This window comes from Physeter macrocephalus, chromosome 8 (assembly GCF_002837175.3).
Source record: "Physeter macrocephalus isolate SW-GA chromosome 8, ASM283717v5, whole genome shotgun sequence".
Classification (NCBI taxonomy): Eukaryota; Metazoa; Chordata; class Mammalia; order Artiodactyla; family Physeteridae; genus Physeter; species Physeter macrocephalus.
Genome location: NC_041221.1, coordinates 42,425,503 through 42,449,230, shown reverse-complemented (window position 1 = coordinate 42,449,230; position 23,728 = coordinate 42,425,503). Strand labels below are relative to the sequence as shown.

The window sequence follows — 23,728 nt, the reverse complement described above, 5'->3', positions numbered from 1 at the left end:
ACAGGGAACTTTACTCAACGCTCTGTGGTGACCTACATGGGAAGGAAACCTAAAAAATAGGGGATATATGTATACGTATAATTGATTCACGTTGCTGTACAGCAGAAACTAACATTGTAAAGCAACTATACTCCAATAAAAAATTTTAAAAAAATAGCCTCCAGGAAGCAGGCCATTGAGAACCACTTGTTCATAGATAAAGTGGGTAAATTTGAAACAACTGTCTTTTTTGTAGAAGAAACAAACTGCACAGCCATCTTTAAGTTGGATGACTCTAAATGCATTGCCTCAAGATAAACATCAGACCTCTACAGAGTAAAACATTTCCATGGTCATTCCCCATCTTATTACAGAGAAGAGTAAAAATTCTACTAATTTTAAAAGTCTTATTTTTACAAAATTAACCATACTGATGACATTCTTTAGCATTTTGGGCACTTCTGTCTTTAGCTTCTTGGCTGTATCAACTTTCCTAGGACCAATGCAGTGAATCAGTTTCATGTTCTGACCTATTTTTATAACCTTACCCTGAATTTAAAATTCTAATCAAAGCAGCTGTTACCTTATATAATTTCCCCAGAAAGCATTATTTTAACTAACGAAGTCACTGCCTTTTGAAAATATATCCTTTCTGGTACCTCTTTTCTTTAGTGACTCATGCGTAAGTAGGTGTCCTATTGCACTAGTGAAGCAGAACCAAGCAAATACCCTTATTTGGAACATGTGAGAAACAGCCGTACTTTTCTCAAACCATACAGCAAACTGCCACATGGCATACTGTTTCTTTAAAACTTCAGCAATGTTTCTGTGTACCTTTTAGTAGAATTTGCTGACAAAATCAGGCATTTTATTTTGTAGCTATATTGTCTTCTATGTATTATTTTAGCTATTTTTACCACATCAGTGAGAATGAGGGTTTTCCTAATGGCATGTGACATTTTGCCTTAAGCCATTAAGTAAAAAGAAATTCCAAATAGGCTCCTAAAATATTCAGTTTACTAAAATTCTGGACTAGATTTAGTATTGCATAATTTTAAACATTGCTAAAACATTTAACACTATTTGTATTCATGTGGTGGATATTTAGATTTTAAATATCTTGCTAATTATCATGACTTCCTACCATCATTAGGGATTATCTCAAGGTATAATCTATGCTTACGGTGAGGTTTTTCTTTACTAATAGAGGCTGAAAATTTGTATTTCACATAGTCTCTTGATAGCTTTGAATTTTAATTTTTTGTCTGACTTCTTGTCACTCTGAATAGATCGTCGTCAGTTTACCTTATAATGTGGTTGAGCACATACCAGTGGTAAAAAAAGGGTCAACCCAGCCATTTTCTTATGGTTTGCTTACACCTGCATTAATTATTTTTAACCCTCTTTTTATCCCCTCAAGAATTTTACTTTATCTGTTCATTTGGTAAAGTTAATTTAAATCCTACAAAATACGTGCTTTAATTCATAAGCCTACTTCACTGAGTGAGCCTACATAAACTATATTTCCTTGAAATGAGTCAAAGTTCAATTAATCGGTGAGAGGACCTTTGTGGATCACCTCTTCTTCCCTCAGGACATGTCACATACCACACAGGACATGGGATCCTCTGACATACAGATTGAATAAGGATGCCAGTGTCAATCCATATCTAAAATATTAGCCAAGCTCAATTTCTTATTTTTTTAAGATAAAAATATATCTTGAGATGTTAATAATTTTTTCCCTCACCCCATGGATCTTCTTCTCATCCCACCTGGATGACGAACTTTCTCAAGCACGAACCATTTCTGGTGACTGCCATTTAAGTCCTCTCTACCTATTCTGCTGGGTCAGACAAGAACCTCATGGGAATGGACATCTGGACTAAATAAAACCCTTGAGTCAGGGAAAACCCTCAAGACTTGCCATGCAATTTGACAGAGACCTGTATTTAATGGAGCTTGAATTTTTAAGAAGGACACCTACTTCCTCTTCCCCTGATAACAGTTCAGACCTCCTTCAGGGACATTTGTGAAAACATATCTGTGATCCCAAAGGTCAAAAGTTTCTTAATAAATGCTAGCTCCATTTAAATGGTCTAACCTTCAAGTCCAGCTTAAGGGCGAACAAATATGCACTTCAGCCTTGGAAATAGCTCAGTCCTCCCTTTCCCTCCCCCACCTCCCCAATGGCTAAATTTAAGCCCAAGAGACATTGTAAATGATAGAATCATCCTTTCTCTGGTGAAGAAAGAACCCTGAATGAGATAACATGGGGATGAATCAGCTATTAGACCATCGCTGATACCCCTGTATCCAGGTTTCTGTGGCTCAGGGGTACAAAGGACCCGGATACTCAACCTGGGGGTTGCTCTGTCCATTTCAACATTGGAAAGCCCAGTCATCCAAAATGCCACTAGAAGGCACTTCTCCACGACCATTTATTTAAAATAATATAACTTAAACTCATACCCTCAAAATCTTTGGAGGAAGATCATATATCAAAAAAGAAGCTCATGAAGAAATCTATGTAACTGTTGAAAACCCATGTTTTATTATAAATTGCACAGAAGACACACACACACACACACACACACACACACACACACACAGATTCTGAAAATATCAGATTTTATTCCCATCCAGGAGAAGGCAGTAACCCATAGTCCAACACCAAAAGACAGGAGTTCAAGTCTCCGAACCTCTGTGCTTGGCAAACGGGTTAATTAGGATCAGCGAAGCCAGGCCACAAGGTTACCTGCCTGCACTCCAGAAGACTAGAGAGGAACAACGATCGAAACAGGTGCTGAAGTTTGGACAATGACCTTTTGGAAAAGAAAAACTCTTGAGGGCATCTGGTGCTCAAAATGAGCGAATAAAAATGCTTATCACTTATTTAATACCTGGACGTAAAAATGAAGTAGAAGTCAAAATTCTTGAATATGGCCCAGGAGTGCCCAGAGAGAGAAGGGTATGAAGTCAGGCTGGTAGGACTATAATCACACTGAGATGATCTAATCCTTTTTTCTTCTTTATGGTTTACAGTTACAACAATTCTCAAAAATAATGCTAAGAGTTTCAAAGCGAGTGTCTCAAGTGGGAGATTTGGGTTTTCCATCTCCCATGGCTGAAGTCAGTCCCCCAGCAGTGGCTCTGATGGGTGTACCAGGAGAAGCAGGTCACTAGGATGAAATGAAAGAGCATCTCTGGATGGAGCTCTGCAACCTCACCCACTTTTAAATCATGAAAAGTGGCTCCTTTAATGTAATCTTTTCCCTCACAAGAACAAACAGACCTTGAAAAGCTGCTCTGTAAGTGGCCCTGGAGTTGCCTGCAGGCTGTAATTGAGGGCTCGCCAAAGAAGCTAGGTTTCTAAAGAAATCCACCCCATTGGCTGGCGGAGTGTTTGACATTGCCCGACTACTCACCCTTCCCTGAGGCTTTCTGATTCCAGGGGGCTCAAGCTGGGCTGGGGAAGGACAACTTCCCCCCACCATCCTTCGCCAAGAGCTAAGCACGAGTGGGCTTATCAGATCAGCTACTTACCTACTTGTAGGGGACCGGGGCTGTGAGAGTTAGGAGGGCATGCCATGGGGGGAGCAGGGATGGGGCACCTCCTGGGGGCAGTACGAGGACACCAGGTACCAAAGAGGAGAGGGACGATGCCTGAGTCCCTTTCTGCTGAGGGATGGCGCAGATGTTCCCATTCTAGAGAGAGCTCTGAAGGCTGAGAACATCACCCTAACCCTACAGTTGAGAAACCCACACATCCGAATGAATAATAAGCTTGACTAAAAATGCCCAGCACCATGCTCGACTCCAACCACAAGAGGGCAGGCGATGGCAGAAGATGGTCTACAGCCTTGCCCCGAAGGTGCTTGGAAGACCTGAGGGAAAGTTCAGTCCAAGGGTCATCAATTACACATTTATGAAGCTGCTTCAAGTTAAACTCTTGGTGAGAAGGAAGGTTCTAGATGTAACTACCATCCATTTAGAGAATGGGTGTAGAAATATGTAGAAAAACTTGATTTTCTATTTGTTTCTTACAGTCAACAGTAAAGTGCAAAACAAATTTTTTCTAATTTCATTGGTTACTGTTCGTAGCGTTAAAGAAAAAGTTCTAGAATTTGAGCCAGAGGCCCTGAATTCTGGTCCTTGCTCTTCTCTTAAGAAGATTCGTGACCCCAGGAAACCACCTCCTGGAGCCTCAGTTTCCTGCTTGGTACGATGATAAAATAGGACTTGGATGAACTCTGGGCTACCTTCCAGAAAACAAGACATAAAATGCAATAGCATGTGGGGAAAGCAGGCTGAGAAGAATGAAGTGGGCACGAATGTAAGGTCCTGTAACGCTCCATTGACGCTGCATCCTCGGGGAATGGGCTATTCCACGTGACGACTTTTCCAGATAATTGAATTTTAAATGCTGAAATTTGTTTTCCTTTTAACCTTCTGTAATGGAATCTTTCTGAAGTGTATTACACGCCTCTCTGGCTTCTTAAATGGAAAACTAATATAATTTAACCTTTCCTGAATGTTCTAGGTCATCATGATGACTACCTCTTACTATATATACAGTCCTGAATAGAGCACTGGTGCCTTTGGGCACAGTATTCAGGTAAGCAGGACCCTCTGCGTAATGTCCCCAGAGACTATATTATAAAGCTATAATTGGCAATTCTTCCTTCCTGCAATCTCCTGCATCACTACCTGCAGTCATTTCTCCAAGTAACACCTTCTAGCAGCCTCCTGACACTCTGTTTAAAATCTGCTATAACCTAGAGAGAACTCAGGGTTGCCATGGGTAACCGGTGTCTGAGCTTGTAACGACTCTAAATTTAACTTTACACGCAGTTAGTACTGTGCTGAAGGTTACCTCTGGCCAGGGCTGATATTCAGCTAGTTCTCCTGGTAGTAACGCCCCTGTACCAGCTGGCCAATCGCCCTGAGCTCCCCAGGTCCTCCTGCCAGCCCAGCACCCTGCCCCCTCTCCTGGGACCACATATGTATCTCACACCCCAGTAACTCAAAGGTGCAGTCTGGCTCTGGGGGGCGCCAGGATGCACTAGCATCCTTTCCTACAGGCTGGTACCCATGCCACACAGGTCGCTCAGTATTTGAACATCACCCCGGTTTCTGGGCTGAAGATTATCCCCTTTCCTGCTGAGCAAACTGCCAGAGTTTTAGGCTCTTCTCTGCCCCTCAAACTCAAAGGCTTTTTCTCGGTTCATGCTGTGCCCTGGGGTCAGGTTGCCTGAGGCCAACCAGGAAGGGTGTTAAAAGCTACCTTTGAACATCTACCATGTGCCAGAGGCCTATACAGTACATTAAATAAATCATCTTATCTCATCCATTAAATGACCCTGTTGGGGAAAGCATCAACCTCCCATGGCTGAGGTAACCTTACCACACAGCCAATAAGTGGGGCTGGAAGCCAGGTCCACCTCTCTGAGGCCCCTGTTCTTTGCTCTGTGCCCTGCTCATATGTATTAAGGTACAAAAAAGTCCACTTGAGGTTCACATCCTGAAAAATACATTTTAAGTGGAACATGGGCCCTTTTACTTTTCAGAAAAGGCTACTTGTTTTTGTTTTGGTGTGTGGGTTGTGTTTTAATTAATTCCACATTTTGTTACCAATTTGGAACAATCTGTCCTCAGGGAACAGATCTGGTTTACTTATAGAAAGCTAGGGGAGGGAGGGAGGGAGGGAGGGAGGGAGGGAGGGAGGGAATGGGGTTACAAAGTATTCCTTGCAGGAAATCATCTAAAAAACCTTCCCAGGTCTCCCGACGCCAAAAAGACATATACAGAACATTCCAGAAAATCTCATCTTCCCCAGAGTAGGTGTGATAGAGTCTCAGACAAAAACTTTCCTCCATGTGTTACCAGCTACGCCTGACAGATGGGGCATGTGACGTTGAACGTTACTGGTATCCCTTGCCGTCTCAGAAAGTTTTCTAGAAGTTCACTCTGCGAGGATGCTGTTACCACTCAAAAGAATGAGGGGTTCCCAGCGCTACTTGGGGATGCTGGAAGCAAACTGCCGACCTCGTGATTGTCAGTCAGGGAAAAAGCAGAAAGGGATCTGCAATTTTGGGACAGTCACAGGTTAAGCTTTGGAACTGGTTCTGGGGTGCAGAAGGGTGTCAAACCCATGGCTGTGAATTCTCTGCTCTTCCCCCAGGGATGAACTTTCCAAATTGACCCTAAACGAATTTTCAAAATAAGCCAACCATGACCTCATCTTCAACATTTGGCACCTGCTTCTCCCATGCTTAGCACACACGCGATCTTCAGAGTGTTCTCTTCCGAAAACATCCACAGTGCTCTAAAGTTTCCAGAGTGACCTTGACAGGGAGGAAATTGCCTGAATAACTGACTAGCCATAGGTGACAGGGTCAAAATATCATGTACATTAGTTTGCTAGAGCTGTCAAAATAAAGTACCACAAACCAAGTGGCCTAAGCAACAGAAATGTGTTGTATAGTTCTGGATGCTAAAAGTCCAAGATCAAGGTGTTGGCAGAGCTATGCTCCCTCTGAGTACTGGAGAAATATCTGTTCCAGGTCCCTCTCTTAGCTTCTGGTAATTCCTTGGCTTGCGGCAGCAAGATGCCAACCTTCACATGGCATTCTCCCTGCGTGCGTGTCTATCCCCAGATCTGCCCTTTTTATAAGGACACTAGTCCTATTAGATCGGGGGTCACCTTACTCCCATAAGACCTCATCTTAACTAATTACATCTGCAATGACCCTATTTCCAAATAAGGCCACATTCTGAGGTTCTGGGGGGTTAGGACTTCAACGTGTGAATTTGGGGGGTGGGACATACGATTCACCCCATAACATCATCTAAGGGAGTTCTGGATTCTAAATCAAACTCAAGAGAAGGAACAGAATCGATTGTCCAAAAGAGTGCGCCCTATTGTAATTCCAAGTGATATTGTGGATGGCTTATTATGTCGGTGGGGTGGGGGGAGGGAAGTTAGTGTACTGACACCTGAGATCTGTTGCTTGCAAGTAAAGGTGACAAGGACCAAAGGATAACTCTGGTGCAGACTTGAGGTAGTACAGCACAGAAGTTAGGAACACAGAATGTGGTGGCAGCTAGACCCAAGTTCACATCTGGTTCTTGCTTTCTTAGGTGACCTTGGACGAGTTACATGACCTCTCTGTGGGCAAGGTTCTCATCTAAAGCTGTCCTTTATAAAGTTGTGGTATATATTAAATCACAGTGGGTGGCAGTGTCCCTATGGTAGCAACTGCTCAATAAACAGCATTTCTTATAATTATGCCAGAGAACTAAGGAGTGAATCTTGAAAAATCGACCTTGTCTCTTTCTCTCCTGTCTTGTGAACTTGCTGGTTGTTATGGGTATTGGGAAGTCAGGACTCCAGGAGCCCTTGCCTCGTTACTTGATTCACTTTCATACTGTCTTGAAGACCAAGCAGAGGGTCTTGGTCTTCTCCTTCTCCTACCCCTACATCTGAGGGGTTCTGGGTAGACCTTCCCTTACCTGGCCCTTCATCATCCAGCACACACACAATAGCCCCATCAGAGAAGGGAAGTTCAGAGCCATAACTATTCACTAGTAGAAAAGTTATGTTTGGAGGATTTACTTCCTTAGCCATGGAAAATTCCTAGAAGCCCAGTACATTAACTGTTTCCTTAGTTTCTGTATTCTTGATGCTCTGGCATTTGGGGCCTTGATCCTGGAGAGACTGCCTCCCCCGTCCCCTCTCCACAACCACCCTGGGGCCAGCTAATTCCTAGATATAGCAAACAATTCCCCTGGGACTGTGCCTTTGCTATACTAACCAACCAGCCCAGAGCCCACACCCCAGCTGTCTTCTTTATCAAATTCTCACACATCAAGCCCATACTCCCCTGTCTAAATCACCTGGGGTCAGGTAGTGGACAACTAGAGACCACTCGTATAGCTCAGAGCCTGCCAAAATTACTCAAACTATCCTATCCTAGGATTACTCAGTGTACCTACCATGCCTCGCCCAATCCATCCCTTGAAACCTCCAATAAAGGCTTTGGGCCATGCTTTCCCCTCTCCCAGCTCTGCCTCCTGACCGACGCCGGTGCTTCCCCCTGTGGCCCTGCACAGCGTGCTGTGCCTCCTGTTTCTAGGGATCTGTGAGCATGAACTTCTTCCTTCAAGACAGTCACTTCCCTGTCTGCAGGTCTTACCATGCTTGATTCAAACAAATCCCAGGCACATTTTAGAACACCCACAGGCCTGTTCCTTGACCTTTTTCCTATTTCCGTTCCCCAAGCTCCTCATCTTCAGCTATTTTAGCCCAGATGCCAACCGGCCACACCTGCCTGAATGTTTCCTCCTGACCACACTAGGTGGAGTGGTGCCCTGGATCGGGTGTCCAGCTGGGAGTCAGCAGAGGGAAAATGAGAGTCGGCTCTGCCAGTTATCACTGGCCGGGCATCCCGGGAACACCACTTCACCCCTGTGGGCTTCTGTGAACCAAAACACCAGCTCAGGTGGCCCAAGTGAAATGTTTCACAGATCTCTCCTAATATGTTAGCAAAGGCGGCTAACTTCCTTCCCGCCCCCACTCCACTACCCTGACACACTTACCCAGGGTCTCAAAGCTAGTTTCCAGAAGACCTGTGGAGAGAACCCAGAATCCCAGGTTCAGTCCTACTGCTTCTTCCTTCACATCGTGCTTGCTCCTTCCTCAGAGCTTCCATGAAAGAGGCTAGTGCTGTGTTCCATCTTCTCATGACCCTGGGCCCATCACCTTTCTATTCTTCTGTGTCTTCTTTCTTTGCAAAATGGCATCATCCTATCACTTGCTCCAACGAGTAAATTAAAATCACCAAGGAATCCTCCCCTGTAGCTGTAAAACCATCTTATTCCAGGGCCAGATATACTTCCAGAGCCTGGGACAGAAAACTTTGCCTCTTAAAGACTCCACAGCCTTAAGCAGTACAAGAGAAGAGCTTCCTAAACAGATAAAGGACATTTCCCAAGTGTGGGAAGACTTTCTCCAATGTCCTAAAGACTCCACCAATCTCTTGGATAAGAAAATCCCAGTCTTCCCAAACACTCTCCATGTACAATAGTCATCCTGATGCTTTTATTGAGCACTATTTATTGTACTAGACATAGTACTAAGCCCTACATGTGCATTACTTCATCATTTAGTCATTGGCATCAATAGATATTTTGTTCTTATTTCACAGATGGGAAATCAGAGTCTGAGAGGGGTGATTTTCCCAAGGTCGACCAGCTGGTAAGTGGGGAAACCTGGGGAGGCAGCCCCGGTGTCGTCTGGCTTCAGAACTGCAGCTCCTGACACAGCACTCTCCTGCTGGATGTGCCCTCCATGCTCCTCCTTCTACCTCTCCATCCAAACCCACTCCCTTCAAATCAGACAGCTGCAAATGATGAGGACATTCAAGAATAGCTTTGAAAGGGCTGCCTCATAGTGACCCCCACTTCTAACCCTCAGGAACCCGCCACCAGGGACTAGAGTCACCTTATCAAGTCCTTGTAGCATCTTGAGTGCTATGGTGGTCAGCGTTGCTTCTTTGCTAAGAGCAATCTCTAATCCCAAATAAAAACATTTATCTGCAACATCACTCCTTGAAAGTGAGCAGCGTCTCCCAGTAACTGCCAGTTAGGCACTCAGCCATTAGCCAAGAGCATCCCATCAGTCCAAGAGGCAACCCAAAGGAAATACTGGTGAAAGTGTCTACTGAGTAAGTACTCACATCAACCAGCCAGCCCTGTGCTATGTCCTTTCCATGAACTGGCTCATTTAAACTCAGACCATGTTGCATGTGCCTAATGACTTCTTGTTTGACCCCCTCGCCCCATATCCACTCTCCACCCTTTTCTACCCTGCCTTTTGTCCCAGGAGGCTCACACATATGAACAACATCAGTGGGATCCCTTGCCCCTGGCTGATTCCCATTGATGGGAAGCTCTGGTAGGAGACAGAAGGGAAGGAAAAGATTGAAGTCAAGGTATTTTTGCACTGTTTTTCTCTCTTCAAGGTCTTCTCGGGTTAGATGTATCCCCCATCAAAAGGTCACCATGATTTCCAAGGTGCCCTTCTCTCTATGATTCTCTCCTTCTGGGATACAGGAGACATCCTCACAGGAGCCCCTGAAGGCTTGACAAAACTTACGCATCTCAGAATAGCTTCAAACTTCTCTTTTCCTGTCTCTTTCATATATACCCATCGTTAAAACCCTGGTGTGCAGTAATGGATTAACTTGGCAGGTTTGGGGTATTCAATACCTGTGCATTCCAAAGAAAGGAATGTCCCTTGACCAGCTCCTGGGAGGTAACGTCTAAGTTCTTGAAATATCCTGCCTGATAAGGGTATCTTTGTATACCTGGGGCCTTGGGCCACACCAGATAGTTTATGCTAATAATGTGATCTATGATGGAGGCTTTGGGCCATGTGTTACTAGTCTGGCGTCTGGAAGGACTGGATACTTAGTAACTAAGGTCAGCTACACAGGCATGGAGTGCTTGTGTGACCGACCCCCAATAAAAACCCTGGACGCCAAGGCTTGGGCAAACTCCCCTGGTTAACAATGCTCCGTTAAGTGTTGTCACACATCATTGCTGAGGGAATTGAGTGCTTCTGTACAGCTCTGCTAGGAGAGGACAACTGGAAGCTTGTTCCTGGTCTCTCCTGGACTCTACTCTATGCAACCTTTACCTTTGCTGATTTTAATCTGATTCCTTTCATTGTGATAAACTGTAACCGTGAGTATAATAGCTTTTCTGAGCTCTGTGAGTTCCCCGAGTAAATCACTGAAGCTGAGAGTGGTCTTAGAGACCCTAACTCACCCAGAAAACAACAGAACAGTCCAATCGTAACTTACTGCCATGGTAGGTTGTCACATGGGTAGAAAACAGAAGTATGTTCATTCAGATAAGATCCAAATGGATCTCCCAGGATGGGGAAACTGGCGGGGTGGGGGATGGTCTAAAGACATTTCTAAGCATCTCAAGGGTCTTCTAGACTGTGAGTCTGTGACAAAGGTGATACGGGACAGGCAGATGGAAACATAACCAGGACCTAATCTTTGTTGTTCCGATTAGAGGTGAGATGCTAGGTTGAATGGAAAAGAGGGTGTAACTCAATGTGACATTTCTCATACTCTTATCATGCACTGTTTCTCTTCTTTCTAACCCAAGTTTCAAGGAAAAAGGAGAAACTTTGAGCCTGAGTCTTCTAAGAGATAAGGAAGCAAAAAAAGAAACATATAAATACCAAAAAACTTCCACTTAGAGCGTGTATTTTCCCTCTGTAAGATCAATGCCACTGGCTAATCACCACAGTAGGACTCACAACCCTCAGCCGCTGCCGATCCCAGCGTCAGGCAGAAGCGAACCACAAGGGTTCCGCATCCTGCCCCTAGGCCAGCTGGCACTCCCCACTCACCTGGCCCCAGTGACATCAACTCCGACCATCAGCTGCCCATTCAGGGAGAGGACCTCATCCCGCAGCCGAACTTTCCCACTCTTCCCTGCCGGGCTGTTTTTCCTCAGCTCTGTCACCCAGATGCAGCCCACATCCAGCACGGGGCCCTGGTGGGTTTTCCTCTTCTTGCCCCCTCTGCGCTTTTCTCCGTAGTCCCCGAAAACAGGGATGTTCCCAAAACTGAGGCCCACGGTCTCTGCGTCCCCCAGCTCCTTGGCGAGGTACACAGTACAGATCTCCATCCCCGGGGGGCTGTGGTCAGGTGGGACCGCGCTCTCGTCCACAGCAAAGGTCAGCTGGATGTACTCCTGCAGCTTCCGGATGGCCGCCTGGCAGAGGCGCTGCTCCGGCCCAGCCCCGCCCTCCCGCAGGCTGTTCTGCAGCCACTGGTAGAGGAGGGGCAGGTGCAGCCCAGCATTGTCCTGGGTGATGGGCATGGTTGGCTACTCCCAGACGCCAACATCATGAGAGGACCTACTCCTGGGGGCTGGGCCCTGCGGGGCCCCACGTCCCACGGGAACGCGGGTTGTCCTCAGCTTTGCCTGTGTTCATGTTCAGGCTGGCAGACACGCCTAAGGAACACCTACTCCAGTTCTGGCTGTTTGCTTTGGCAAGAGGAGGGTGGGACACAATTAGAACAACAGTGGAACAATCGCTGGGCCCAGAGTGTCAATGAGGGAAGGAAGGAAGTGTCTGACCCGTCCGCGCTTGGTTCATTTCACAGCGGGGCCCGTGCAAAGGACCTGGAAATGAGGCGTTCCACCAGCAGCGACAGGGTTACCTCCCCTGGACTCGTTCGCACCTGGAAGAGGAAAAACAAAAAATTCCGGTCACAACAGTGAGCCTTCTGACACAGCCTGCACGGCAGGAGAGTATTACAGAAGGACTGTGTTTGCTTTTTGAGTCAGGAACCTAATGCCCCTCCCCATTCCACAGCTTTGTTCCCTCCACCCTGTGCACACACACATGTACACACACACACTCATACACAGAGGCACATACACAGTTATACACAGATAAAGAGATGCATATATAGACACACACAGATACAAAGATACACAGATACACACAAAGGCACACCTGTACACGCAGATACACACGCACGCACACACACCCTTCCCTTAGACAAGAAACCTCCGGAATGCTGACCTTCCCCAGGAAGTTCCCCTGATCAGCAGGGAAATGAGACGGCTTCTGCCAGGACAACCCCCATCAAACTCACATCCACCCAGGAGGCTCTGTGTGACAAGACTCCCTGGAAGATTGTAGAGGGGTTCTGGACATATTTAAGAACTCACATTCCTGGGAAGTTCAAGTCTATGTCCTTTTGCCTTGATCAGCCCAAGTGTATGCACAGGAGGTCTCTGCATTCCAGAACTCTGCTCTAACAGTGCTACCAAGAGGAGAAGAGCCGGTCAACACTGCAGAGAGATGCAGGCTCTCCCCTAGACCACCGCCAGTCCTAAGTTTAGCCGAGGGTCCTGGCTTTATCATGTAGACTCAGAGGGCATCATGTCCCTTTACAGCCTATTGCTTTAGTCGCCTCGCTTCTTTTTCTTTGGTAAACTGTTGAAAGCAGCCTACACTTAGGCCAACCCAAAAGCCATCTCCTGCAGAGAGATGTTTCTCCAAGCTTTTGGGGGAGCAGCCCTGGCCCCTCCTTGGCTTGCCCTGGACACACTGCTCACACAGCCATGCACCCCCCGGGCTGCACACGTCTGTGGCAGGTGCGGCTCCCCAGCGGGGGCGGCAATGATCCCCCACCACTGAACGTGCACAGAGCCCGGCACACGATCCATCCCCCCTTGGCGACAGGTTAATTGAATTCATGGCCAGTTCTCCTTCTCCACCAAAGAGATTTTCACCTCCGTCCTCTGTAAACACAGAAAAATGACTCCTTTCAGTCTCTTCTCAGAACTTCACTTTCACCCAGAGAAAGTCAATATAAACTGTGCCATCAAAGATGGAAAACATTCTCGAGCCTTCTCAGGAAGTGATTTAACAAGGAATAATAATAAATGGGAGAGGTGTCAGAAGCCACATCAATAATAAATACTAATACTCAGTAACCGTAAAGAAATTTCCAATAGAGTTAAGTTGTGAGTTTCCAAAGAACTTGAGTGCCAGCTATTAATTGGTTCGAAATAAACCAAAAGCTTAGCAAATATCATCTACATAATCATGTGCCTACTAAAAAGAAAGGCAAGATCAAAGAAAAGATAATCCACACATGGACAAAAATTGAATGTCTCCTTTGGCCAAAATACGTAACACCTTTCACTGAAAAGTAACTCCACACAGACGTATTAAAATCTTATGAATAAATCAAAACGTTTTCCATCAGGCCTAACAACTCTGATTGAGTCTCTGTTTCCTCATCTGTAAAATGAGAAAGTTAAGCTAAATGATCTCTAAGTTCTCTCATACTCCACAGAGAGGTTCTCAAATATGGTGGCAATGTCTGGTTCATCAATACATTCCCTACCTCAGCACAGTGTCTGTCACCTTGTAGACTCAATAATTTAAAACAATTTTTTTTTTTTTTTGGCCATGCTTTGCAGCATGCGGGATCTTAGTTCCCAGACCAGGGATAGAACCCATGCCCTCTGCAGTGGAAGCGTAGAGTCTTAACCACTGGACTGCCAGGGAAGTCCCTAAAACAATTTTTTAAAGATGGTTTAAAATTAAAATTTTGATGGTGATCCAAGGCGTTAGTCACAGTTCAGGCGATTCCATACATATGAAAACAGAGTAAACATCTTGGGTAAGATATTCATTAAATAAGTCTGGTTGAAGAGAACCAAACCTAAGAGTAGTAGAGAATTTTTTCCCCCATGTCAACTTGTATTTAAGCAACATGTATTACTGAACATCTATTAAGAACTAGACCTTGAACTTGGAACTGAAAATATACTATCAAAAAGGCAAATTCCTTGTCTTGAAGGCATTCATAGTTTAGTGGGAGATGCATAAATAAACGGAAATTAGTGGGTAACAAGTCTATGACCACCCTCTTAACAGAATTAATGAAGGCACATTCTTGACAGCCACGTTCACATAATATAAGTCCCCAGCCCCTGTTGATGGGTCCCAGGCTGAGCATCTCATGCAATCTGGAACAGACATCTTCTCTGAGAATGGAGAGACCTTGAGAGAAGGGATCTAGTCTCCAGGGTGTGGCAGGAACTATAACTTTTGAAATAGGACCTCCGGATGGCAATATTCTACCTGCTCTGTGAACTCAGGAGCAAAGAAAGTCATCCTGCCAAGAAATAAAATAAAGATGACTGGTAGAAGGCAGAGGGGCCAGACTGGGGAGAGAGAATACTCTAGCTTCCCCACAGCATCCGGGGTTTCACCCATGCTAGATGGGGCTGTACTGCCCTCCCACCTCGATCTGAAAGACCTTATCAATTCTTATAATACATTACATTTGAAAATTTTAACTACTTAAATTTTAAAAAAAGAAAAAGAGAAAAGGTAAAGCAAAACAAAACTAAAAACAAAAAACAAAACCCTTTAAACTGTACCTTGAGTTGTTTTCTGCTCTTTGCAGCTCAAAAGTTTTTAATGAATACATTGGAGGTGAGCAAAGCCGATTGGCTCAGACTGGATCATTTGTCTATCAGTAGTCTAATTGGTTATCGCCAAGGGGGCAGGGTCATGAGGTATCAATATATGGCTGCTGGGAGCCCACCCTCTGGCCCTGAATGTGGTGAGGGCAGAGAAGGAGTTTTCAGAAAAGGAAAAATTATTTCAAGTGCACAGACACCCCCAAAGAGATGTAGTCTTATTAAGGTGTTCATGGGCTACATAACCTGTCAATTCCATACCTATAATTAGGAATTTTCCAGTAATCTTTCCAGCCCCCTATTTGATCAACTCCTTTTCTGCGATTTTCTATAAATAAAGGAAGTAGAAGCATTCCCATCCACTGCAACATTTTGAGATGACTCCGGGCATATGCAAAGACACACAATCTTACAATACTACTGTGAAAAGTGTGGTTTTTCCACAATATCCCAATATGAAACGTTCCAATACCACCTATTCCAGTGAACAGAATGTTGACCCAGAGAAGACACAGAAGTCTGAAAATGGTTACAAATAACAACATCCCTCCATGGCTGATGTGTGTAAAGGTCTAAAAATTTCTCATCCTGAAGATCAATCCACTTCAACAGGGAGTAGAATTTGTGGACATGGCGGTCTGCTGCAATGGTACAGTTCACTTTTGTCTACCATACATAATTCTCCAATTAGCTTCCTATCTCAAGCAAACAACCATGATAATTTAAATTAATTTTGAGTAGCTTGAAGCTGACAGCCTTAACATTAAAAACAAATGCTTCTGTCCCCGAGGTAATTTACTAATGTGGTGTTAGAATCGACCAAAGTTCTTGGATCCCCTTTTAGCTAAGTCATGTTTTCTCAGCAGGGTGACATTACCCACAAAACTTAGATATTATAATGGTTAATGCCCCACGTCCCCTGCAAAGCTCAATCCCACCTGACAAACACTTATTCCTTAGTATTTAATTTCTTGTGTTAGAATTTAAATTAAATTAAAATTTTCTCCGGGGTAAGAGGAGGGGGACAATAATGGGGGAAAAAAAAAAAAGGAGAGAAACAGTGAACTGAGTGAAAACAATCAACTGCCCAAAGTCACAGACTCAGAGTCACCTGAAATCCAAGGCTAAATCCTGAACCTGGCAGGAGGTGTGAAAAGGTCTTCTGGCTTATCCAGATCTTGCCTCAAAATCAGGTGACACTGGACTGTCTTATTGGACTAACTCCTGCTTCCAGCTGTCCTGGATTCTAAATGTTCTCCTGTTCGAACCTCTGCTAAGTTCAGATTCCTCAACCTCCATCTAATCTTCCTTCCTCCTGGATAGGACTCCTCTCTTGACTTTTAGAAAATGCTCACATTTTAAAAGGAAACCAATGTTGATTAAATATTTACTACTGATTCATTCCGCAGATGTTCACTGAGTGCCCATCACGGGCTGGGCCCTGAACAAAACAGACAACGTTCCTACAGAGCCCCATGAAGCCTGTGATCTGATGAAGGGTCATCAGTAAACATAAAATACGGTAACTTCAGATGGTGATTAGCACTGTGAAGAGAATTAGGGTAGCCTCAGAGGACAAAGAGGGATGGGCATAGGAGGGGATGAGGAAAGGCCCCTCTGGGAAGAGACCTGAATAAAGTGAGAGACGGGAGGTGAGAGAATATCTTTGGGAAGGCTGTTCTCAGCCAAGGGGACAGCAAGTGCAAAGACCCTGAGGTCAGAGCCTGCTCAGCTGCCTGCAGAGGTAAGAGAGGACAAGGAGAGCATGGCTACGAGGAGGGAGTGAGGGGAAACCTCCCCCTGTGCTGGCTGCTTCCTCACTGTCTCATTCATTCTCCCTCTGATCCCCATAACCACCTTATAAAACAAGAGCATCTGCCCCCATTTTACCAACACTGGCTAATGGCTAATGTTTTCTGAGTATAACCACATGTCAGACCCTGTTCTAAATGAGCACTTTCCATCGATGCCCTTATTTAATTGTCACAACAATACTGCAGGGAGATATACTGTTAGCATGCACTTTTTAAAGGCTCGGAAAAAATAACAGAAACAGAGAGCCTAGGGCTTCCCTGGTGGCGCAGTGGTTGAGAGTCCGCCTGCCGATGCAGGGGACACGGGTTCATGTCCCGGTCCAGGAAGATCCCACGCCTAGGGCTTCCCTGGTGGCGCAGTGGTTGAGAGTCCGCCTGCCGATGCAGGGGACACGGGTTCGTGTCCCGGTCCGGGAAGATCCCACATGCCGCGGAGCGGCTGGGCCCGTGAGCCATGGCCGCTGAGCCTGCGTGTCCGGAGCCTGTGCTCCGCAACAGGAGAGGCCACAACAGTGAGAGGCCCGCGTACCACAAAAAAAAAAAAAAAAAAAAAAGTACCAGAACCTAAAATGTGGAACTAGATGAGCAAGGGCGGGGAGGCAGAGAGAGATGCCAAGGACTTAGATACTGTAGGCTGGAAAGGTGACGCTCACTGTACTATGAAATATTTGGTTCACCTGGCAGCTGCTGTGCAGTGGAAAGTCACAGATGTGTTGACTGAGACTGTGGTGTTAGAGAAGCTGGTAGGAAAAATTTAGAATATTGGTGGTGCTTTATCACTGCCAGCAAAGTCCTGAGCTCCTCAGCTGGCAAGTGAGATGGGAAGAAATACCACTCTACTAAGGAAGGCACGCTTGACATTCAGCCTGCAATCTGTCTCCTGAGAGGCCTGCATTCAGACCCTGGCAGGGCTGAGACAGGCTGCTTGATTAGAAGGGGGCGAGTGGTGCCCTATCAGACAGAGGTTGTAAGCCTGCTGCCAAAGATGTGATCAAGCACCGGAGGCCACTGTTTCAGCAATGGCCAGCAGCATACGTTAAGTAGCATACATTAAGTTAAAATTTAGGGACATGGGCAGAACTCATGAACTAGAAAGGAAAGGAAACAAGTCATCGGGAATTGACCAGAAGCCTACTAAGTTTGTGAGGGAACTCTATTGCCAAAAGACCCCAACCTGATTTGCAGCAATTCACATCAATGAGCAGTAGGTTTGGTGATGTGTATAGCCCCAGAGAAGGTGTCCTCCCCATGTCCACAACAGAAGTGGTCATGCGAAACGATGAATGAGGAATAGCCCCCAGAGAGAGGCAAGGGCCATGGAGGGCAAGGAACAGGAGTTCCTGCCACAGGAATGAGGGGTTGGACTCTTGCTATTCCAGGAGAATTTGGTCATTGCTAACGACAGTGACTGCTTTGTTTTCCATCCCTCCTTTTATAAAGGAGAGTTTTTATAGTAGCTATCGTACACCTTTCCCAGTACTGCAGGTTAGATGTGTCGGGGCTCAGTTGCAAGGAGTTATATCCAGAACTGATGGAGAGGACCACATATCACCCAGAGATCCAGGGCTCCAATCTTGATATGCTAACTCTATGAGGCTTGAGAGCCTTCTCTCTTGAAAATAGAGAGTCTATCCCACATATGGAAAGAAGGGTATGTCTGAGGAACCACAGGAGGGAACTGTGGCTAGTTGACTACACGATATTCTTTCTCTTCTATTCTTCCCTAACAGAAATCCATCTGTGTTTGAAGAACAAGTACCCAGCCAAAACACTATATTTGTTAGTGTTCCTTCAGAGAGGGGTGGCCGTAACATATAGTCTTGGCCCATGAAGTTGTTGGGTGGGTCTATCAGAGAGGTTCATTTTTTATGAGAGTTCTTTTTCTTCCTTTTTCATGCTTAAAATGCACATGTGATGGCTGGAGCTCTAGTAGCCATCTTGTGACCAACCATAAGACAGTGGCCTGACTTCCTTGAGCCACTGTGCCAACCCTAGGTGTTCTACCTCCCGACTTATTACATGAGAGAAAAAACAGGCCCCTACCTTCAGTCCTGTTAATTCGTCATTCTGTTACAGGTGAACAAAATCCCTAATGAAGGCGTTGCTTTAACTCACTCTTAACCCTCAAATTCAAGGTCCAGAATATAATCCTGAGTGTTTTAACATCAGCCCTTCTATTTTGTCAATTAGCAGCTATCGCTGAGTTCCTACCTTGATATGGAGGCACCACCACTACCACCAAAAACAACAACAACAACAAACAGGGCATGTTTCTATCCCTTAAAGAGCAAAAACCCGCATGAATCCGTCCACCACCTGCAGTCCCAGGTGTTAACAGACAAACCTACAACTGATTGAGAAACATGATAAGTCAAATGATTGTGAGTCCTTTAGGTCGGCTTATGTTTTGGAAGAGCAAGATACTGGCTAATGTTTAACTGTCTACATGACTGGATCTAGACTAGCAGAATGGCTGTGTATGAGACAGAAGGAGAATTTGATCGGCCTTTGTTTCATGCAGCAAGGATCAGCCGTGCCAGGCATGGTGCTAGGCCAGGGAAGAAATGATGACCAGCCCCGTGGAGGCTGTGGTCTGCTGGGGAAAGATATCACTGAACGCAGTGTGCGAAGGGCCGTGAAGTGGCACATTTGCGGGCACATAATGGATTCTGGAAAGTGAGGCTTTCCAAGGTCTGTGCTGGGGTTTTAGGGGATGGGAGAGCTGTTCTCATAGAATTAAAGAAGGTGAGGACCTAGAGGGGCTCTCCGGGATTACTACGTCCAGCCTTCAATTAGACAAATGAGAGAAACGCACATCAACACAGGACCCAGATCCTTTGGTTTCTGGGTCTGATGACCCTTGAAGAGTAGGAAAAAAGAAAAAAAAGATGAATGAAATGAAAAAGAATGACCTGGCAGCTAGTTTGAGAATCTAGTGCTTGAAGATATTCTGTGTCCTAATACATGGACTATTTGTTCAAATTTTTTAAAAAATGGGAATGAGTAGAAATTGCAGAAATTCATGAAACATCATGAATCTTTTCTCTCAAGATGAGTGCAAGAAAACAGTTGGGGACCAGAAAACCAAAATGAATATTGTAAATTATTTCCGCTTCCTATGTACTTCTAAACTATATCTGTTGTGGCTTCAAATACTGAAACAAGTTTGTACGTTTGCAGTTTAAGATTGTTTACTCAGAATGTCAGGCGTTGGGCAGTTCTGGATTAATTATATATCTGGAATTTAGGCCTCTAGATTCTGAAAGGGTACGACGATTGGGGAAAGAGGGCATTTATGAGGCAATGTGCATATTTGTGAAATGGCAATTCAACACTTTGAAACAGTTGCCGTCTACCAAATGGGTAACTGACTGAGACTTCTATGTGGGCAGCAAGACTTTCCCGAGGTCACTGTGGTTGCTCATTTTAATGTGACCATCCTGTCCACTTTGTATGAATTGGGCAGCCATGATGCCACCACCTGTCCTCTGCAGGCCTGTAGATCATGCCATCAACATACAGCATGCATATAAGTTCTTCAGCTACACTGGAGTTACTCTTTTTTTTTTATTATTATTATTTTTTTATTTTTTTGCGGTACGCGGGCCTCTCACCGTTGTGGCCTCTCCCGTTGCGGAGCACAGGCTCCGGACGCGCAGGCTCAGCGAGCGTGGCTCACGGGCCCAGCCGCTCCGCGGCACGTGGGATCCTCCCAGACCGGGGCGCGAACCCGTGTCCCCTGCATCGGCAGGCGGACTCTCAACCACTGCGCCACCAGGGAAGCCCCGAGTTACTCTTTTTTAATGGGTAGTTATTTTACAATTGTTTCTTTCAGAACAATTGCACTGTTCAGATGCTTCTGGTGTTTAGACTTTTGGGTAAATAATCTTCTCACTATATTTAAATTCTTAGCATCCAACTGCATAGGCTCTGACCTCATCGTTAATTAACAATGACTCAAGGTATTTCTAACAGCCAATGATACACTTTGCCATTAGCTAGCTCTAGGTCCCCCAGGCAAGTCAGTTAGCATCTTGGAGGCTCAGTTTCCTTATCTGCCAAATGAGGCAGTTCTACCAAGTTTCCCTTCACTTTGAGCAGTTAGCCGGACGTTGGAGCTGAGTTAGCAAGTCAGGGATGGAGTCACTAGCTTCATTAAGAAGCATGTACGCCACACATGGAAGTTTTAAACTGCAGAAAAGATGGGCCAAATTGCTTTATCAGATTGTGAGTATTTGTCAAGACAAAGGGGCGGGGGGGGGGTGGTGGCCCTGGGTGGTTTACATTCATGTGCTTATAACCACAGTTCAGCCTTTCCAGAAGACAAGAAGAAATATATCCTACTGAATAAAAACTCTGTGGAGTGGCAGAAAGAACGAAGGTTTCAGGAAGGGGGAAGGAACTTGCCTGAGGGGGGTGTGGGAATGAGAGGAAATCCGGTGTTTCCATTGAGGACCTGCGGACTCTCCAATTTGGCAAAGGCCTAAGTTGTGCAGAGACCGGCCTCCACTCCCTCCCCTCCCAGACTGCTTGCAGCCGTCAGGGCTGCAGCGCCTGGTGCGGGGAGAGTATCCTCAAAGGAAACCAAAAGATCATGGAGCACAAAGGTTCATCCCCTGTGCCTCTCTGAGAAGCGGCCCCTTTTCCCAAGCCTCGCTGTGGGAAAGGCTCAGACAATGGTCATGAGAAGGCAAGTCAACATCCATGGAGTGACAGGAAAGGAATCCTCATTTGACCTCTTCCAGGCGGGACATCAGAATTAGGGAGAGAGAGACTTCCCTGGTGGCGCAGTGGTTAAGAATCCGCCTGCCAACGCAGGGGACATGGATTTGAGCCCTGGTCCGGGAAGATCCCACATGCCATGGGGCAACCAAGCCCGTGCGCCACAACTACTGAGCCTGCGCTCTAGAGCCCGCGAGCCACAACTACTGAGCCCACGTGCCTAGAGCCCGTGCTCCACAGCAAGAGAAGCCACCGCAATGAGAAGCCCACACGCCGCAACGAAGAGCAGCCCCCGCTCGCCGCAACTAGAGAAAGCCCGTGCGCAGCAACGAAGACCCGACGCAGACAAAAATAAATAACTTTTTAAAAATAAAAATAAAAATAATTAAAAAAAAAAAAAAGAATTAGGGAAAGATTGTGAAGGCGTGTGATACATGAGTCCCCGTGTTCTCAATGCCCCCCAAGGCTACTTGTGTGTCATCTTGGCCTTTAAAAGGGTAGTGAAACCAAGCACGAGCTTTGGGGCCCTCCAGGGTACAAAAACCTTTCGGTGTCCCCCATTTCTTGTTTGTAGGAAAAAGGCTTCAGCCTCCTAGACCGTAGCTGAGTTCCAGAGGGCAGATTCAAACAGTTAATGATTAGAACAATAGAGGCACAGGACTCCTAGCTCCTCCTGAAGGGATATACATAACAATGATACACATCTCTGAGTTGTTCTACAGGAACTAGGGTCCCACCCAGCTGGAGGATGGGAACTGCAGGCTGAACACAAGCACGAGGACCCCAGACTGGCTGGAACCGGAAGGCTGATGAATGAGATCCCTGCAGCGCCACCCAGTGACCTCACCACCGACCAATCAGAGGAGGCCACACACCCTGCAGCCTTTAAAAATTCTTTGGAGCATGAGTCGCCCTGTTCTCCTTGCTTGGCCCTACAATAAACATTTCCTGCTCCAAACTCCAATGTTTCAGTGTTTTGGGCCTCACTGGGCGTTGGGCACAGGAACTTGGGTTCGACAGCCGCGGGAGTGTTGCCAGAGCTGCCCCAGGTCTTTGCTCACAACCCTCCAACCCCCACCTGTAGCAGGAGTTAACATAAATCTTCAGGTTAAAGAGTCCAGAGATAAGAAAGGAAGCGACAAACAAACAATTAAAAAAACCAGATGGAACCAGCTGGGACCAAGATGGCGACCGATCTGACCTCCAACAGACCTTGAGTCTCATTATATGTTGATTTTACTACATTAGCATATTAAATGACACACCTACCAGAGGCCTTGACTGGACATTAAGGACCAGTAAAAAGGATAGTAAGCGGGTGGCACCCCACTCCTTCAAAAAAGCCCTACCCCTTCCCTGGTAAACTAATGCATATGCCTCTCCATCATTAGCCACGCTCCTCCTCCTTTTGTCTTTACTCTTTAAAATTAAATCCCTCTTACTACATGGGCGAGAAGTTGATCTGTGAACTTAGTTCCCCCTTCTCCATCCTTTGGCCACTGAATAACGCTTACGCTGTGTGCATCTCAGCTTCAGTTTCGTCATTCGGCTGCTTGAACCAGAACAGGAAAAGAACCCTCCCCCAGCCGCGGCAAAGAGCCTCAAGCAGCCTAGGGCCCGAGCAGGGTCCATAGGACTTAATTCCATAACAGGAGAGAAATGAAGTAGAGAGAAAATAAGATCAAAGTTTGTAGAAACAGAAAGGAAATAGGCCAGAAATCATCAAATCATCGATTCTACTCTGGGCATGAACCTTGGGGAGAAGCCTGGGGTAATGATAGAGGTTGGACCCACTGTCTAAGATCCTGCTGTTACTGTGTCTGTGCTAATGTCCAGGGGCATGTGCATAGTTAAAAGATGTGGCTGGGGAAGGTCACTGGTAGGCCAGAGAGATGCCACAAGGTGAGCCTGACCTTGGTCAACTTCCCACCATCCATTTCTTCAGGCTCCCAGGCTCGGAAACATGAATTCTGTCGGCACATTGAAAGATAGAGACACAGTTACCAGCAGGAAAGCTCATTCATTAACTTTCAGTTGGAAAATACAATTATTAAGTGGGCAGGATGTTTGCGTGAACCTGATCAATGCCTGTTTTCCCTGCAGGCAGGATGCAGAGGAAGGCAAACTGCAGAACAAGGAGAACCAGGTGAGCATAGGAGGGCTCCCCAGCT

General features: G+C 45.8%; 1 protein-coding gene across 1 annotated transcript in view; it reads right to left on the bottom strand.

The window, feature by feature from the left end:
* PDZD2 (PDZ domain containing 2) overlaps window positions 1-23,728 on the bottom strand; it is a 404,981-nt gene that overhangs the window by 244,766 nt on the left and 136,487 nt on the right. The window contains exon 2 of the mRNA XM_024121943.3: window positions 11,411-12,251. Within this exon, the coding sequence (XP_023977711.1) occupies window positions 11,411-11,886 (476 nt within the window). The 5' untranslated portion in view covers window positions 11,887-12,251. The remainder of the gene's footprint in view (window positions 1-11,410; window positions 12,252-23,728) is intronic.